Source organism: Rhynchophorus ferrugineus, unplaced genomic scaffold (assembly GCF_030347505.1).
Source record: "Rhynchophorus ferrugineus isolate W39M unplaced genomic scaffold, kcgeb_rfMv2 rfM7, whole genome shotgun sequence".
In the NCBI taxonomy this organism is placed as follows: domain Eukaryota; kingdom Metazoa; phylum Arthropoda; class Insecta; order Coleoptera; family Curculionidae; genus Rhynchophorus; species Rhynchophorus ferrugineus.
Genome location: NW_027472586.1, coordinates 3,555,431 through 3,569,017, shown reverse-complemented (window position 1 = coordinate 3,569,017; position 13,587 = coordinate 3,555,431). Strand labels below are relative to the sequence as shown.

General features: G+C 32.8%; 4 protein-coding genes across 11 annotated transcripts in view; 2 read left to right on the top strand and 2 right to left on the bottom strand.

Moving 5' to 3' along the window:
• Positions 1–183: 183 nt before the first annotated feature.
• On the bottom strand, positions 184–7,543 carry LOC143199544 (uncharacterized). 2 transcript variants are annotated; one of them, XM_076409437.1, is made up of 4 exons: positions 7,314–7,543; positions 7,171–7,255; positions 5,009–5,100; positions 184–426 (listed from the first exon to the last, which is right to left on the bottom strand). In XM_076409437.1, the coding sequence occupies exons 1-4, from the start codon at positions 7,488–7,490 to the stop codon at positions 304–306; spliced, it is 477 nt and encodes a 158-aa protein (XP_076265552.1). In that variant the 5' UTR covers positions 7,491–7,543; the 3' UTR covers positions 184–303. The 2 variants fall into 2 exon arrangements, with proteins under 2 accessions (XP_076265552.1, XP_076265553.1); XM_076409438.1 differs by lacking the exon at positions 184–426 and adding an exon at positions 4,774–4,948.
• On the top strand, positions 947–2,667 carry LOC143199543 (uncharacterized). The gene is made up of 4 exons (XM_076409436.1): positions 947–1,105; positions 1,175–1,391; positions 2,250–2,388; positions 2,442–2,667. The coding sequence occupies exons 1-4, from the start codon at positions 1,031–1,033 to the stop codon at positions 2,560–2,562; spliced, it is 552 nt and encodes a 183-aa protein (XP_076265551.1). The 5' UTR covers positions 947–1,030; the 3' UTR covers positions 2,563–2,667.
• Positions 7,544–8,957: 1,414 nt separating the features above from the next.
• LOC143199532 (uncharacterized) lies at positions 8,958–11,283 on the bottom strand. 2 transcript variants are annotated; one of them, XM_076409416.1, is made up of 6 exons: positions 11,091–11,282; positions 10,400–11,029; positions 10,251–10,341; positions 10,010–10,138; positions 9,762–9,951; positions 8,958–9,708 (listed from the first exon to the last, which is right to left on the bottom strand). In XM_076409416.1, the coding sequence occupies exons 2-6, from the start codon at positions 10,991–10,993 to the stop codon at positions 9,705–9,707; spliced, it is 1,008 nt and encodes a 335-aa protein (XP_076265531.1). In that variant the 5' UTR covers positions 10,994–11,029; positions 11,091–11,282; the 3' UTR covers positions 8,958–9,704. The 2 variants fall into 2 exon arrangements, with proteins under 2 accessions (XP_076265531.1, XP_076265530.1); XM_076409415.1 differs by having other exon boundaries at positions 8,958–9,951; positions 11,091–11,283.
• A 259-nt stretch (positions 11,284–11,542) lies between these two features.
• The window catches only part of stan (Protocadherin-like wing polarity protein stan), a 116,474-nt gene continuing 114,429 nt past the window's right edge, over positions 11,543–13,587 (top strand). For 5 of the 6 annotated variants that reach the window (XM_076409364.1, XM_076409359.1, XM_076409365.1 and 2 more), the window contains exon 1: positions 11,543–11,676. The gene's annotated coding sequence lies outside the window, so the exon portion shown is untranslated. Of the gene's footprint in view, positions 11,677–12,528; positions 12,608–13,587 lie in introns of those variants that run through there. The other variant, XM_076409361.1, reaches the window with a different exon arrangement.

The window sequence follows — 13,587 nt, the reverse complement described above, 5'->3', positions numbered from 1 at the left end:
ATAACTAACACAAATAGAGGTAAGTACTGGATGTCGGACTTAAAATTTGTTTTGAATACAATTGAATCCACGAGAATATCACTTGGATTTTTTTATTATTTATTTATTATATTGCTACTAGTTGTTTCCTCCTATCTCAGTCCCTGGTGAAATAATGTTTATATATGTCAATGCTCTATTTTTTATTATATGCACCTCACTACACAAGACTACACAAGATCAGATGGTTTGATTCTTTTGAGTCTGTGTCCCGCTCTGGTGGCATCCAAAAGTTGCAATGCTTCAATATTCTCATGAGAGTTTCTACTCATACCCCCTTGCAATTCTCTTGATTTCTTGTCTGACTGTGGGTATCTGAAGGTCTCGATGTTGGTAGTCAGTCTTGTAATATTTGGATGCGCCCACAATACTTCTCAGGGCTTTGTTCTGAAACATATATTTATATGTATGTAAAATTTTGTTACTCTTTGCAGAACATCCCCATTATTGAACTCCGTATGTTCATATAGGTTTCAGTATATTTGCTTATATAATAGCAATTTATTGTGTACTGACAATTGTGATTTTCTTCCAATTAACCAATATATTTTCCTATATTTCAATTCCAGTTATTTTCTTTTCTTCTTTATATGTTCCTTCCAGCGAAGTTTTGCATCAGGATTCAGGATATTTAGGGTTTTTGCTATATGGAATGATAGTATTATTTAATGTTATTGGTGCTTGTACGGTCTGATTGTAGGCTAACTGCATATTCACAGATTTACTTTCATTAATTCTTATTTTCCAAGCTTGTGTCCATTTATTTATATTGTCACTTGCTTGTTGTAATTTTATGTAGATTCTTTACTATTGTCTCCGACAGTTATAATCACAGTATCATCAGCAAATGTAGCCATCGTAATAACTTGAAAAATAAAACAAAAAGTAAAACATAAGTTTGACATCTAATAGCAGGAAAAATATATGCGGTATTATTTTAGGTGTTGTTGTTCCAACGACGATAAAAGGAATCTACGAACAATTTACGCACATGCTGGATATTACCACGTTAACCAATATCCTGAAAAAACAATGCGAAGATAACGATGCATCGAGAATTATTTGGGTAAAATACTAATACACCACTTTATAAATAAATCTGTTCCGACTTTATAAGAATTCCTCTCTTTTTCAGACAGAAATAGATAGGGCAAAAGTATGTCTAGCTAAAATTAAATTCTTAAGTACGCCAAAAGAGGACTTCATAACCACATTCAAGAACTGTAGCAGGAATATCGTGCCAGCCATGGAGACATGTCTCACCAAGGAAACAAAATACTATCCAGACTTTTTTTTTCAAATCATGGAATCATTTATGGCATTCGTTTACGACCACATCCATCTGTTTAAAAGTAAGTATTCAAGCAAAATATTGCAAAGGCATAGCAGGCATATACCGTAAAGTAAAAATACCATCAATTTATGGCTCGCAAGCACTTGCACCTAGGGATATCGAACGCGAAGAGAAACATCGATACTTCGATATGTCGAGTAAAAATATCGATACCAAACTACGCAAAGCAAATGTTCGATACCATTCTTGAGAACCCCTAGGGTTTTAATATAGATATTCTACTAGTACAAAAATATCCACATTTCAATATATATCGATATTTTTCGACATCCTTACTTGTACTTATCGTGTATCCAACTTTTTTAAGTGACCGAACGAAATAAGGGTCTAATTGTGGAGGACAATGACATGCGCAAAAGGATTTCAATTTGCTGCGTTGGCAGTTCTTGCAAATTATACGTACATTTGAAGAATATAATATAAATAGAATATCACTCACAAGTTAACATACTATTTCTGTTGAGACTAAGTTAAATATTTTTTATTATTAATAAACGTCTTATTTTAACTCAAAAAAATAATTATCTATACTGAAATTCTAGTAAATAATTAATAATTATATTACCTCAACAAAATTTTGTAAACATAAAATTAACCTAAAAATTACTTCCTAACCACAACTTTCGTAAACAACAACGCCTAGCTGTCAAATATGTCAAGCTGGTTTAAAATAAATGCGCATGAGTAATTCTGGCCAATCAGCATACACGCTTATGTCCCTCTACTGTCGTCTGCGTGTCACGAGCAAAACTAATGATTCTTTCTATTTTAAATGGCATAAAATTTTATAAAATATGTATAGCAACATGAACATAATGTGACAAATAATAGACACTGATTTTGACTTGTTTCATAGTAACCTCTGATAATGCCATACTATACTGCCTTCAACGATTGAAATATGAAAAAGGTTTGCCAAAAATACGTTCCTGTCTATCAAATAACACTTCAAGCCTAACGACCTCTAACTTCCCGACCAAGAATCAAGTGTGTCAGTAAGTAGTATTGTAGTAGAAAAGAAATAATATATTTTTCGATGGGTTTTTAGCCAAATGTCACAGTATATTCGATGTGTCAGTGAAATTGTGAGTGAAACTTGTTCGAGGGACATTTTAATTGATCAGGTTTTAGCGGACGCGAAAAGAGCTACTGAAGGACCATGTCAGTAAATCAATTTGTAATATATGTTAAATTGTTTAATGTAACTTGTACATAAAACTACTTAATTATACGTGTATATAGGTATTATACATAAAAAATATTAGTAGTCATAATTTGTTTATTTATTTAGAAAAATAAGAATATGTAATTATATTTATTAACGCAACAAATATATTCTAATGACTACTGTTGCAAACACTGAATACCCTGTAACCATAGAATAATATAGAGAAAACTCAATCTACGTCCAATATCTAGATGAAATTATAATCGTCTATCCAATTAATTTAACTAGCCAATTTAATTTAGATGGAGGTAGCTGAAAGGAAAGCATTTTGCTGATAACGCATTTGATTGTTTCTTTGCAACGGCGGCACATCACATTTCCAATGAAATTTAAATAAAAAAACAATTCAAAATCTGAAACAAATTTATTAAATAAAATTCTATAACAACTAAAACCGACAGAGGTTGTTTTAACGCTTTGCTTGTTTTGATAAATTTTAAATCGTTATTATTCTGATTCAAAATGATTGCGATTTTTATCAAAAATATTCTTTAGCGTGTTGCAGCTGCACTGAATATTAGTATGGATATAATATTGGATTTACCGAAGAGAGAACGTCGTTATACGAAGGGGGGTGACGAATCAACTTCAGTTTCAGTTATCTCTAACGGATCAATTTAAAAATCACCGGTCTGACACATAGAGGGCGCTACTAGAATTGAACCCACATGTTTTATAGTTCGCCCTAACCCTCAAAAGATGCGTGTATAAATTTGACAGTTCTCGGATGATTAGTTTGTGAATTATAGCATTTTGAGTGAGACAATTTATGTTATAGTGTTGTTGAAATATTGCTTTTTGAAGTTTCCGGACACTGCCCCAGGAAAATCAACCATCAAGGATTGGTATGCTAAGTTTTGACGTGGTGAAATGAGCACCGAAGACGGTGAACGCAGTGGACGCCCAAAAGAGGTTGCTACCGACGAAAACATTTAAAAAATTCGCAAAATGATTTTGAATGACCGGAAATTGAAATTGAATAAAATAGCAGACATTCTAAAGATATCAACTGAACGTGTACATCATATCATTCACAAATATTTGGGTACGAGATAGCTTTGTGCAAAGTGGGTGCGCGAGGTCACTTTTGACCAAAAACAACGACGAGTTGATGATTCGGAGCAGTGTTTGAAGATGATCAAGCGTAATAAACCCGAGTTTTGCGTCGATATGTGACAATGGATGAAACATGGCTCCATCATTTCACTCCGAAGACAGTCATCCGAGTGGACTGCACACGATGAATCCGCAGCAAAGCGTGGGAAAACGCAATAGTCGGCTGGCAAGGTTATGGCACCTGTATTTTGGGATGCGCATGGAATAATTTTCATTGACTACCTTGAAAAAGGAAGGACTATCAACAGCGACTATTACATAGCGTTATTGGACCGTTTGAAAGACGAAATAGCCGAAAAACAGTCGCATTTGAAGAAAAAGAAAGTGCTGCTTCACCAAGACAATGCACCGTGTCACAAGTCAGTGAAAACGATAGCAAAAATCCATGAATTGGGCTTCGAATTGCTTCATCCGCCGTATTCTCCATATCTGGCCCCCAGCGACAATTTCCTGTTCTCAGATCCCAAAAGAATGCTCACTGGGAATAAATTTTCGTCAAATGAATAGGTGATTTTGAGGTCTATTTTGAAGCAAAGGGCAAATCGTACTACAAAAATGGTATCGAAAAGTTGGAGGGTCGCTATAATCAGTGTATCACCCTTGAAGGGAATTATGCTGAATAAAGAAAAACAAATTTTGACACAAATATGTTTTTTACTATGGTAGGCCGGGGACTTCAAAGTTTCAATTGACCTGTTATAATGATATCAAAATGACTTTACAAGAAAACACTCTACTGAAGAAGACAACAACTAAATGTAAAAGATAAATATGCTCTCTAATGAAAGTACAATATATTATGAAAAAACTATTATAACTATAATTAATTGTAGTAGTAAATATTTCGATAGTATAGAGTAGAGCATAAGTTCCGCTGCCATTTGACGCAATTTCCTCTGAGTGGCAATAATGGAACGATAATATTCAATAAATATTGTCACTATTTCTGCTCGTTCTTGTGGCGTGTATTTATCCACAATAAAATTTGAAGATCTACCCAACACAATGGTTAAAGCGAAACTGAGCTGAATGTGACATAACCAAGATGGCGCGCACTCAAAATAGTAGCGGTACTTTTGCCCCCACACTATATATGCATATATGCACTATATATGATAATAGTATTTTTGTTACATCATGTAGTGAGAGACGATGTACAAATAACAGCATTAACGGCCAAATAAATAACTTAAACTACTTCGCAGAAATTTCTGGAATCAGTAAAGCGTATATTAGTTAAATTTAAAAAGTAAATAGTCAGCCATACTTACTAGAACATTCCCCACCAAATCGAGTAGTTCGATAAACTGGTCCTCAAGGACATGCGAAAATTTCACGAATTTCTTTTCACAATTTGTAGAACCTAAAATGAAACACCGTTTATGAAATAACTTTGTCCGGGCTTGAGCAAATCCGCACAGCGATGAAGCTTAGAGGAAAGTAACTAAATATGGACTAGAAACATTTTACAACTAACAAGACTTTCGGATTAGCGCACGCGCACAAAAGGATATATTGCTCTTTCTTTTTCTACCTACAGTGAATATAATCGGCCAATTTAAAAATTACCGTTGATCTAGTGAACCGAAGAAATTGTTTATAGCCGGCTTGATTGGCGTAGTGGTAAAGACGACAGGACGGTCTACCTACTGTTGCGACAGTCGCAGGTTCGAATCGTGCTAGGCCATGGTCGTAAATTTATGTTTGTGATTGTTTAATATTAGGCAAGAGTACTAAATCCGACAAGGAAAATGATACGAGTTACGCCAGTAACCAGGCTGGGTAAGACCGGATGTTTTCTGGGATGATTTCTAAGTTTGTCACTCGCCAGTCGGTAAGTTTAATGCCGAAGCCATCAAAACCCAGGCCATCATTTTCCATAAGTTTTGACCTAATAACTGGAAGAATCTTAAAAGAGCTCTCAGGAAAGTGCATAAAATTAATAACATTCATATCTAATGCCATGTGAAGACGTAATTACTTTCCTAACACTTGGAAAGTGGCTCAAATCATTATGATTCTTAAACCTGGGAAAAAATCAGAAGACGTCTCCTCTTATCGTCCTATAAGCCCCTTACCTGTTACCTAGCCTGTTGTTATTGCAAAACTATTCGAAAAATTATACATTAAGAGACTTAAAATTATCGCAGGGGGGAAAAATATTATTCCAGACCATCAATTTGGCTTCCGTAATAAACACGGAACAACAGAACAAATACATAGATTAGTCAACCAAATTAACAAAAACTTGAACGATAAAAAATATTGCTCATCTGCATTTCTAGATATTTCTCAAGCCTTCGACAATGTTTGGCAGACTGGACTGCATGTTAAATTAAAAAAGCTTTTGCCCCACCTTCAGTTGCTGAAATTGTACCTCACCGACAGACATTTTATTGTCAAACTCCACCCAATATATTCGGGTGTTCCGCAGGGCAGTGTTCTTGCAGTACAGCTGACCCACCGACCTCAAGAAACATTACTGTTGCAACATATGCTGACAATACAGCGATTTTATCACACACATCACACGAGGATCCAATATCAGCCACAAGAAACCCCCAACTGCATCTTAACAAAATCGAATTGTGGTTGAAAACGTGGCGTATCAAAGCAAATGAGACAAAATCTACCCATGGGACTGACGTTCACCCTTTGTAGAAGAACATGTCCCTCAATAAAATTGAATAATCATGAACTTCCGCAAGCAGACAACGTTAAATATATGGGAATGCATTTCGATCGACGTTTGACATGGAAAAAACATATAGTGACAAAACGCAAATAGCTTGGGCTTAAACTAAACCAAATATATTGGCTAATTCCATTTGGACCTATGGTATTGAACTGTGGAGTACTACTAGCAAATCTAACATAGATATACTCCAGAGGTTCCAGAATAAAGTGTTACGAGTCATCGTCGATGCCCGATATTACGCGTCCAACAAACTGATTCAGCGTGATATCCCCATAGAACCCATAACGAGTGTGATTCGGAGTCTTAGTGCGAATACTCTGAAAGACTATTAGTGAATCCCAATGCACTCGCCAAACAGTTAAACGTGCGCGATGACAGTGAAATGCGTAGGCTAAAATGCAAACTACCATACTAAATGATTAATAAACACATAGAGTGAGAATTAATAATCTCTAGAATAAGTTAGAATAATTTTTCGAATAAGTTAAGATGGACTTTAAAATAAGTTAGAATAGTATCTAGAATAAGATTTAGATTATAAGTTGTAGTGTAGATCACTTACTGAAGTGATCTACTACATGTCAGTATAGTTATATAACTGAAAACATATAATAATACTTATTGCCCATGGGCAGATTGTTGACGTTCTAGGAGATTAATATAAAAAAATTAAGTGTTTATTTTTAAAAAGTTTTTTAATTCTAACCCGAAAACATTAAAATGCCTTGTACTCACTAAAAATAAACAAAATCCACTCTGTGGTAGACATTTTAGAAGTGTCACATTGTTTTGTAACTGTTGAATTGTATTCTTCAAAACGCTAAAAATAAGTAAAATTATATCACATATATTTAAAATGTTATTATAAATGTAATTACCCCCATCAATTTTACGTATCTGGTTACAAAATCATACATAAACCCAATAATTAGGTGCGCAAGAATATGCCTAAACGAAGATCTCTTCCTAAGAAAACGATAAATTTTGAATACTATATATATCAATCCCATAATCCGCACGGTTCCAACTTGAACAAGTATCGAATATAGTTTCATTTCAAAAAATTCAAAATTATCATTAACCTCGCCAGTAGGATAGTATGAATCCACCGATTTGATCATCAAATAACCCATTAAAAGTTTTATATACATTTTGACCCACTGTACTAATTAAAACAACAGAAAATAGCTACTTCTGTTATATATAAGACAACTGGATGTTTAAACATAAAAATACGTTTTGGTAATTCTAGTATCGAAGAGTGTGTATGATAAAGTTTATCAGAATCAGATATCAGATATGTGATGTTTTTAAAAATTATCGACATGTCAGTTTCCGTATTTTAAAAATATCAGGTCAATTGAAAAGACCCCGGCTTGACGCATAAATCCATATGTTTTTTAGTTAGCTCTAACTGAAATTAAAACTGACTGAATCATTGATCTTTGAAATGGATCAGAACCTACCTATAGCGGGTTTGTTGTTAACTGACTCCAAAAAAGGAACCATTTTCTAGCTATGAAAGGAATCTAAATAACTTATAAACAAAAAGAAAATAGAAGATTCCAACAATACCGGAACAACCGAAACTAACACAAAACACTACTTAAAATTAAATCACGAACATTAAACATATTTCATTTTAAAAAACTTTTATCCCCAGCTAAATTCCATCCTAGTACATCATAATCAGCGAACTCTTAGCCGCACGACTACCCGTTAAACGTGTTTACGACCTGACTGCTATTCCAGGCTGCTTGATTTGGACGTTTTTCGTTTTATTGGAATATATTTATTTGAAGCACATATTACACAAAAATTTTGGGCCTAAAAATTCTTCGGCGATATAAGCTTTAAGCGGACTAAGTTTTACACCTCGAAAAAGTTTTAAAAAAAGGGAGGAAAATTTTTCGCTAAATCCATTGATACACATTGATGTATAAATATATATTATAGCCAAAAGTTGACAATATAAAAATTTTATTTAAATGTTGTCAGTTATATGAACCGTGCACAGAACAAAGTGAAACAATTATTTTCTTTATTTTAAATTACAAAAAGCACAAACATCAATATCATACACAAAAATCAATAAAATCTGTTTAGAAATCCAAATATAATGTGCTATTAACACAGAAAATACAGTACGTCGGATGCGTCAAATTCAAACGCCAGTTTTCATTTGTTTCATAGTAACCTCTGATAACGACACACTCTAGTGTCCTCGAAGTTTGAAATACGAACCATTTAACAAAAATATTTACGTGGAAACTAATATCCCAATCAAGAATCGAATGTGCCGGTAACTAGTTTGATAGTAGAAGAGAGATAAATGACTTGTCACTTGTTTTATCATGTATAAAAGACATTTAACGTGCCTGAAAAATTGAGTGAGACTACAATAAGAAGTTTTTAGAAGAAATCAATGAAATTTTACAGAGTATTAAATTGTTATATAACTACTACAAAAACAACTAGTTAACTATATCAGTGTATAGGTACTATGATTAGAACAAAAAAAGTAGGTTTAGAAAAATACGGGTAATGTTTATTTCCTTAAAAAAATACAGATTATGTTAGTTAAAACTTTTATAGTTACAAAAATTATGACCAAATTATTGAGAAAATAGAGAGCTAAATATAATATACATTGGAATTAAGCTCAACTCATATTTTCCTTGGAATAAAATTAATTATACCTATAACTTTAACAAAATATTCAATCCACCATATAGATAAGAGCATAAAGTCGAGACACAAATCAATGTGAAATATTTCTTTTACAAACTACTTAATACTTTTAAAATATCACATATAACAAATAAACTAAAAAAGTTATTAGGTTTTATATTTTGTTTATGCTCTAAAAAAATGTGTAAATGTTTTTTTTAATTATAGATTATGTTAGTTAAAGCTTTTACAGTTTTGTAGCGTATTTTTTGTATAGTATAAAGTCGATATGAAACTTTTGTTTTACAAACTACTGAATACTTTGATGTTTTTAATGTCACAAATAACAAATAAATTAAAGATTATATAGGGTATCACTTTTTTTTAAATAATCTTGGAACTAGTCATTTTCACTATTAATACCATCATTGATTGTTTCAATATTATTATCCTCATCTTTAATATTATCCCCTTTAATTGTATTTAATGCCTCATCCGGCTGCTTCTTTGTAGGGCATGTCCGATTATTTTCACTGTTGGTTCTTTTTGACCTTTTGTTATCTCCCACATCATCAGTTATTTGCCGGTGCACTTGTTTTTCATCTGAAGTAGAAATTTCTTGAATCATTGGTCTTTCTACCAGATCCGGCGCTAACCTATTTATAGCCCGTCTCTTCGAATGGTTTTCAGTTTTGGACGGTAATTCTAGTCTTATTTTGAACAAATGGAGTATGTTAAAATCGATATTGTAGCCTGTTATAGAGATCATCATAAAAGATGCCAGGATAACAACAAAAAGCAGCATTATTGGCCATAGAACTAAATTGAGACCCCATGGTAGTTTTGCTGGAGTAACATATAACGTATAAGTTAAATTGGAAGCGAAAATTTTAATTTTACTCACTAAACATTTCATGACCAAAACCTCCCATTCCAGTACCTAATGCTCGGAGTGGTATAATAATTAATTGTTTAATCTGAACTAAAAAGACATCCAAAGGTGTCACAGATTTCTTTCCACAATCGGTAGAACCTAAAATATTGCTTATCAAATAGTGTCATTTGAGCTTAACCAAATACACTCTGTGATAAAGATCAGTAGAAATAGGCATGCAACCCTGCACTATAAAATGTCTTGTACTCACTGAAAAAATGGGTTAACCTCTCTCTGATAGACATTTTAGTAGTGTCACATTGTTTCGAATATATTACATGCAAATTATGTTCTTCAACTTGCTAAAATAAATAAAATCATGTCCTTATGTATTAAAAATGTTAACATAGCTGTTATTACCTCCATCAATGTTTGGTATCTGATCGCAAAGTCCCATACAAATACAACAAAAACTAAATACTTCACTATGTACCCAAATGAAAAACCATTTCTAAGTAACTGATAAATTACATGTATCATAAATAATGATCCTATTATCCACAAATTGCCAACATTAAAAATTAAGGAATATATTTTCATTTGATACAATTCAAAAACGTCCATATAATCATCGAATACGGATCTCTTAAAAGACTCAGAAAGTATTGTATTAAGTTTCCTCAGATTTTCCAGGGTAATATCATTTTTAGAGAAACTGATAAGAAATTCCCAGTCGTCTGGTTCGATTGTAAATCGAATATATCCTTCATAAATTTCCTCATCTTTATTTGGTAAATGAGCAGCGTTAGTTATTAAACCAATTAACCTCTTCAAATGAGATTGATACACTTGAATATCTTTAGAACTTGAAATATCACTTGGAACACTGACTGATCTTTCTATTGACGGCTTCAAGTATTTCGATTTCGCATTGGTGTTCATTTCGTATGGATCCACCCACTCGCATTCAACCCATTTGATCATCAAACAAGCAATTAATAGGTTCATATGCATTGTTACTCACTGTGCTAGTAAACGTTGAAACTATGGCTATTTAAACATAAAATGAAATCTATGGTTTGTGTATTTAAATATCGAACAGATAACCTACTTTATGGCATAACAAATAGATGATATTATTCGATGTACAACTAATAATGCGTTGTAAAATTCATTTTTTTAAGTGGTCACAGTAATATATATTATAGGCTATGAAATATCATAAAAAAGACAGACTCCTATGTTTTTTACCAGATATTTTAAAATTCTGTTTATGACATAACCATGACATAACAGAAACGAGTATATGTCAATTCTTCTTTTATCCTTTTTGCGGTTGAATTTAAGTAAATTAAACACAAATATAAAGGTGTGTATAGGCAACTAAATAAACACTGAAAAGTATTGTTAGTTTCCGGGCTTTTTGTAGTGTTGAAATAACAGAATATCCACAGCCAAAGAGAAAATGTTTCAAAATGGCCCCTGCATAATGAGCGTAGTGTTTGTATTGTTCTAAAAATTAACAATCTACGTAGAATCTAGTGAAAAAAATATTTTAAAGTTCGCCTATACGTGTAAATTGTAACGCAGTGTCCGAATTTAATAAGTGAAGTGTGGGTTTTATTCATAAAAGTGATTTTTTGATATTCTTGTGTCATTGTACTGTGTATGTGAAAGTTTTTAAAGATGACAAAAAGGTAAATAATAATTTTGCATGCTGTTATTCCTGTTGTTCTTGTCTGCAATGTTATTTGGTATTTTATTTATATTTATGAATGGGTCCTGTATTAGCGTTATTTCGATTTTTAATATTTTATTATGAATATAAGTTTTTTAAGGTAAATATCAGTAAAAACTAATACCACTGTTTACTCGGTACAAAGAAGTCGTAACGTTGAGATTTATAGATGGTTTTAAAAAATGTTTTAATAATTTGAGAGTGATAGTAAATTTAATTTTGTATTAGCTGCTATTATAAAAGTTTTTCTTTTAAAAGAAATATTTTTGATATTTGATTTTGAGGAAAGTCCTTAATATTTTGTTGGGGTGTACTATATGGTTCTTTAAATTACAGGAGTCTATATGATATATCGGTTAATTTTTTATAGAATACTAGACACATTTTCAAGTTTGTTTTTTCTTTCTGGAACATATCGGGTTTATGTAACCCCTGAAAAAATTTAATACTTGGGTTACGCTTGGGTATTAATTATTCATCCAGAACATCTCCAAAATCCGGATATACGTACGTACGCATACCTCAGTGAATTCGATGAGTCATCGAAAACGGAGCAGGGTAATGTCTAACCCCCGCGTCTAAAGGGTTGACGCTATTTCTACCGTTGCCGTGAAGTGGTTTTCAGCGGAGAACAATAGGTCCTCGTCGAGGAGACCTAGGGCATATTGTCTTTGTCCTGGATATTTTTTAAAAATTGCGGAGTCAGTATCGAGAGTGCGGCTTTCGCCTGGTCGTCGGAAGGGCTGGAGCGCGCAACTCGTTCCTGTTATCGCCGCGTTCCTGGGGGGTGAGTTGTTATTCGGTGGTCAGTGCGATTGGATCAAGTGCGATTTTGTTTTGGCGGCACGGGGTTCCGACAGCGCGGAGATTTCATACGGATTGTGTCGAAGGTAAAATAGATTTTATTCGATGATTTTTACTTCTGCTTCTGTAGATATGTTATATTATTCGTCATTTTCTCTTAAATAATTGCAGATTAATACAATTTACAGGGGCTATAAACAATCTTGTGTTGAATCGAGTGGTACTAGAATATTGATGTACTACCTTTAGTTTTTAAGTTATATGGGAAAAAGTTTTTTTTTTCTAAAAATTAGTGTTTTTTTTTACCTACGTTAAAAACTACCTTCTAGGGTAATTTAACATAGGTCCTCGTTTATTCCATCTCAAAAATACATATATTTTGAGAGTTTTATCTTTATCTGAGAGGTATAAAATGTCGGTACTTTTTTCATATATATAGTCGGGAAAATTTGCGATCTTTTGCCGTTTTTGGAGTTTTTTATGCAGTCTTTTTTGTTCAAATAATCACAGTTTAATGGAAATCCTAGAGGTTATAAAGAATTTTGCGTTGAACCGAATCGAAATCGAGTTTATACAACATTCTTTTTTTAAATTATACAATGAAATGTGTATTTTAAAAAAATGAGAGGGCCATTTCTGTTTATATCTCATATCTTAAAAATAGCGTTGGGAACTATCGACTGAAAACAGTCGAAATAGCCGATGGTCGCAGGCTTCGACTGCTTTGTTCAATTCGTGATGTCAGACGAAGATGTATGAACTCTTTCCTGCATAAATTGTGAGAGAGGAAAGGAACGGAGATAATTGTCTGGAGTAGTTAATTTTGTATGTGCTTATATTTTCCAACGGTAGTATAAGCGAGACGGAGATAGATGTACATATTCCTTCACGTACTAACTTCAACTAATACTATAATAATAATAAATTTAATACTGTAATAAATACAAACAATACAATAGAATTTATACAAAACCTAAAATCTAAAGATGTACAATAACCATAAATACTAAATAAAAATTAATTATTACCTAATCGTAGAAAAAAAAACTAATTCATGACAATTTGA

Excerpts from the sequence above, each read along its gene's own strand:
- LOC143199543 (XM_076409436.1), top strand. The coding sequence starts at position 1,031 with ATGCTGGATATTACCACGTTAACCAATATCCTGAAAAAACAATGCGAA. Across the intron at positions 1,106-1,174 it reads ATGCATCGAGAATTATTTGG|ACAGAAATAGATAGGGCAAA; the intron begins GTAAAATACTAA and ends TCTCTTTTTCAG. Across the intron at positions 1,392-2,249 it reads CCACATCCATCTGTTTAAAA|TAACCTCTGATAATGCCATA; the intron begins GTAAGTATTCAA and ends CTTGTTTCATAG.
- LOC143199544 (XM_076409437.1), bottom strand. The coding sequence starts at position 7,490 with ATGAAACTATATTCGATACTTGTTCAAGTTGGAACCGTGCGGATTATG. Across the intron at positions 5,101-7,170 it reads GTGGATTTTGTTTATTTTTA|GTTCTACAAATTGTGAAAAG; the intron begins GTGAGTACAAGG and ends GTTTCATTTTAG. Across the intron at positions 427-5,008 it reads ATTTGGTGGGGAATGTTCTA|AACAAAGCCCTGAGAAGTAT; the intron begins GTAAGTATGGCT and ends TATATGTTTCAG.
- LOC143199532 (XM_076409415.1), bottom strand. The coding sequence starts at position 10,993 with ATGCATATGAACCTATTAATTGCTTGTTTGATGATCAAATGGGTTGAA. Across the intron at positions 10,342-10,399 it reads GATACCAAACATTGATGGAG|CAAGTTGAAGAACATAATTT; the intron begins GTAATAACAGCT and ends TATTTATTTTAG. Across the intron at positions 10,139-10,250 it reads GAGGTTAACCCATTTTTTCA|GTTCTACCGATTGTGGAAAG; the intron begins GTGAGTACAAGA and ends GCAATATTTTAG.